This window comes from Ceratina calcarata, unplaced genomic scaffold (assembly GCF_001652005.2).
Source record: "Ceratina calcarata isolate Rehan_Ccalc_2016 unplaced genomic scaffold, ASM165200v1 scaffold567, whole genome shotgun sequence".
NCBI classification, from domain to species: domain Eukaryota; kingdom Metazoa; phylum Arthropoda; class Insecta; order Hymenoptera; family Apidae; genus Ceratina; species Ceratina calcarata.
Genome location: NW_017176871.1, coordinates 1 through 3,114, shown reverse-complemented (window position 1 = coordinate 3,114; position 3,114 = coordinate 1). Strand labels below are relative to the sequence as shown.

Genomic DNA, 3,114 nt, shown 5'->3' with positions numbered 1-3,114 from the left:
ATTTTCTTAGAGAATCTGATATTAAAAGGACAATTTGTAAATGTTGTCAGTCTCCACTTATACCAGGAGAGACAGCAAGAGTACGATTGGTATCGAAACCAGTGAAAGCTGTTAAATATACGTGCTTGACTTGCTTAAGTGTTAAAAAGTATCCTACGAAAAAGGGGCACAAATTATGGACAGAACGGCCCGAATCAGTGGTTCAGAATTTAAATTACGCGTTAGTATCAAGTGAGAAAAAACCTAATGTTAAAGAAAGAAAAGGTAATTCGAACAGAACGGAACGTATGGACACTGACAAAAAAGTTGAATGTACACAGATTTGAATATTTATTTTCACACGATGTGAAACGTGATGAATGTCGACATACGAATATTTTCCTTACCAATGGCTTACATAAAATATGTTACAATAAATTTATAATCAATAAACAGATATCTTTACTAACTGGAATATTCATAACCATCTAGTAATATCGTGATACTGATATTAGTTTAACATTAAATGTTTATAGACATAACATGATCATAATTAAGTTATTGTATCTTGATTATATAATATATACTGTACGGTGAGAGCCGTTCGCAATAAATTTCACAGACCCCCAATGTGCATGATTCGTTCGTTGAGGACGGTTTTTATTTGAAATGACGCGAAGAGATGCTCGCAGGACGCGCGGAATGATTATGTTCTTACCTAACATCGAAATTTGATGCGAACGTCTCGGCTTTAACTAGCTATGATATGACTATATCCGCCCATCGCTAATGAGTCTTACAGAAGTTTAATTGCGAATCAACTGTCGCGAGTGCATACGCGGGCGTAATCAAATCACAGATTAATCCGATAAAAATCAGTCATTAAACTCTAACATAAATAAATACATAACATATATATATATATATATAAAATAATAATCGCACATGAGCCTACGACGCAGCTGATATACCGATTGATTTTTTTTCTTATAAATACTCTTAACATCGTGAGCTTGTTCTGTTCTTACGTAGAACATTATTTTCTTTAATATTAATGCCACGACATGGCAGTGATTCTTTCGTTCGTAATGACATTATAAGTACGTTCTCATATTTTCTTTCACGTGTAAAACGTACGGAAGTTATATATAAATACTAAACTAGTGAGGAAGTAATAAGAAAACTGCGCTGGACGGAGTCTACACATTCATTTATATACATATATCTGTCGTGCCAAGCTCCGGTCGTTAAGCTATTTCACAGTGTCTATTATACTAGCAATTTTGATTTTTCTAACAATGCCTAACAGTCAGTTAGAAGGAGACCACAGGTTGGCAACGCACACATATATACATGCACACACCAGCTACAGGGAAATAACACGTATTTTATTCCAATAATATTGACTGTCGTTCGCCGTTTAACTTTTCAATCTATCTCTTTGACGTTTTGAAAAGTTCGAACTGAAGTAGCAAAAGCTGCAGACCCAGTCAGTGTTTTTCTTTTTCTGCGTAATTCGGGACAATTTTCGTGCTCCCCTCGTACACGCGTCTACTCGCAGACAAACCTAACGATATTATTCGATTTATTGTCGAAAAGGTGTGTGCATGCGAGTATAATCTCTCGGGAAGGCGCGTGCAACAGTCGGAGTCGTAGTTAGAGAGGTACAACGTACGGTAATCTATTATGTCGATTGGGAAAAGGGACTGGCGAAGAACTGAATTTATACTAGCGCTGATACAAACTGGGGCTGGCCATCGAGGTCGATCGTGAGTTGAGGAATTAAATTCGAGGATGGTTGGAATGTTGACCCTTGGAAACCCATGGCTGATTCGTAAAGCTACAATGAAACATATAACATGAGATACAATTGTATCTCGTGAATCACGAGTTAACGAAATTTGTTGTATACATTGTGGTTTCCTGGAAGTGTTGTGTAATCTGGCGTCGTTGGACGGTGCCTGTTCGTAGGCATTGGACGCTGGATGGTAGCGTAGGTATTATCTTGCGATGTGTCACCCATTCCAACGCTGACTCCGCTTCCTCGCCTTTCCGTACCCAGGCCTCCTTCTGGCTCGCTAAATACTTGCATCGTTAATTCCTGCTCCTCATATAATTTTAGTTTCCTGGAATAATTATTACATGGATATAATAATTCACGTTTCTAAAAGATGACGCTCTCTTTACTCACTGCTCAATCCATAGAGGATTTTCTGTAGTATTTAATTCGTCGATTATTTGTTTTTTTATTAGGCCGTCCTTCTTTCGTATATCGTTTGGCACAGTAATTACCCTGAAATTCATGTGAAACGTTTCATGTCTTTGAAATAGAGCAAGGGGATATATCTATATTCAATAATTACCAATGTCGTAAACAGCAGCAAACTACCGTTACAGTAACCGCACCAACTAGTAAAACTACTAATAAGGCTATCAAAGCCGCCAATGCAGGATCGAAAGGTTCTTCCTGGACACCAGCATAGGCAGGCTAAAAATTGTACACGTAAGAATTAACTGTGAATAGTTTTTTAAATATAGGTAATACGTACCACTACGTTCTCAATGGCGAAGCCAGCATAATAATCTTTCAAAAAGTCATATTTCGCGTCAATGACTTTAAGTACTTGTGGGATGGGAGCGATAGTTTGAGTCTTAGGCTCTACTACGTGTAAATACATATCACACCTGCGTAAATTGAAATTTTAGAGTCACACATAATACAGACAAATTATTAAAGTGTTTTTTTTACCATTCTCTGCGAATGTGGCCAGATGCGTCCACATGATATCGGATATCATCAACGACGACTCTGTTTTGAGTCGCGTTCGATAACTCTGTCACGATCTCATCACGCTGACGATTCACTTCCTCAGGAGGTCGTGACAAAATAACTCGTATTAATTGTGAAGCCTCGAACACCCAAACCTTCATCAGTATGAAAATCAAGTGATTAAAACATCAAGGATACCTACGTATGAAAGTATTTACAGTTTTACGTTGGATAACTTACATGAACTCTGGTCATGGCGTATCTTTCGGGTATAGCTGTTTCTTTCGCTACGACTTCAACGATGAACCTGTCTTGATTATACTCGGCCATGTATCCGCTTGTAACGAGTTTTCCATCTTGTGTTA

The 3,114-nt window shown here is 37.8% G+C and overlaps 2 protein-coding genes across 2 annotated transcripts in view; one reads left to right on the top strand and one right to left on the bottom strand.

Moving 5' to 3' along the window:
- Positions 1–448, top strand: part of Rpp21 (ribonuclease P protein subunit Rpp21) — a 1,338-nt gene extending 890 nt beyond the window's left edge. Inside the window, exon 3 of the mRNA XM_026817191.1 lies at positions 7–448. Within this exon, the coding sequence (XP_026672992.1) occupies positions 7–326 (320 nt within the window). The 3' untranslated portion in view covers positions 327–448. The remainder of the gene's footprint in view (positions 1–6) is intronic.
- On the bottom strand, positions 307–3,108 carry LOC108629325 (cadherin-87A-like). The gene is made up of 7 exons (XM_018031921.2): positions 2,990–3,108; positions 2,729–2,904; positions 2,529–2,664; positions 2,343–2,467; positions 2,171–2,272; positions 1,892–2,105; positions 307–1,819 (listed from the first exon to the last, which is right to left on the bottom strand). The coding sequence occupies exons 1-7, from the start codon at positions 3,077–3,079 to the stop codon at positions 1,703–1,705; spliced, it is 960 nt and encodes a 319-aa protein (XP_017887410.1). The 5' UTR covers positions 3,080–3,108; the 3' UTR covers positions 307–1,702.
- Positions 3,109–3,114: the final 6 nt, after the last annotated feature.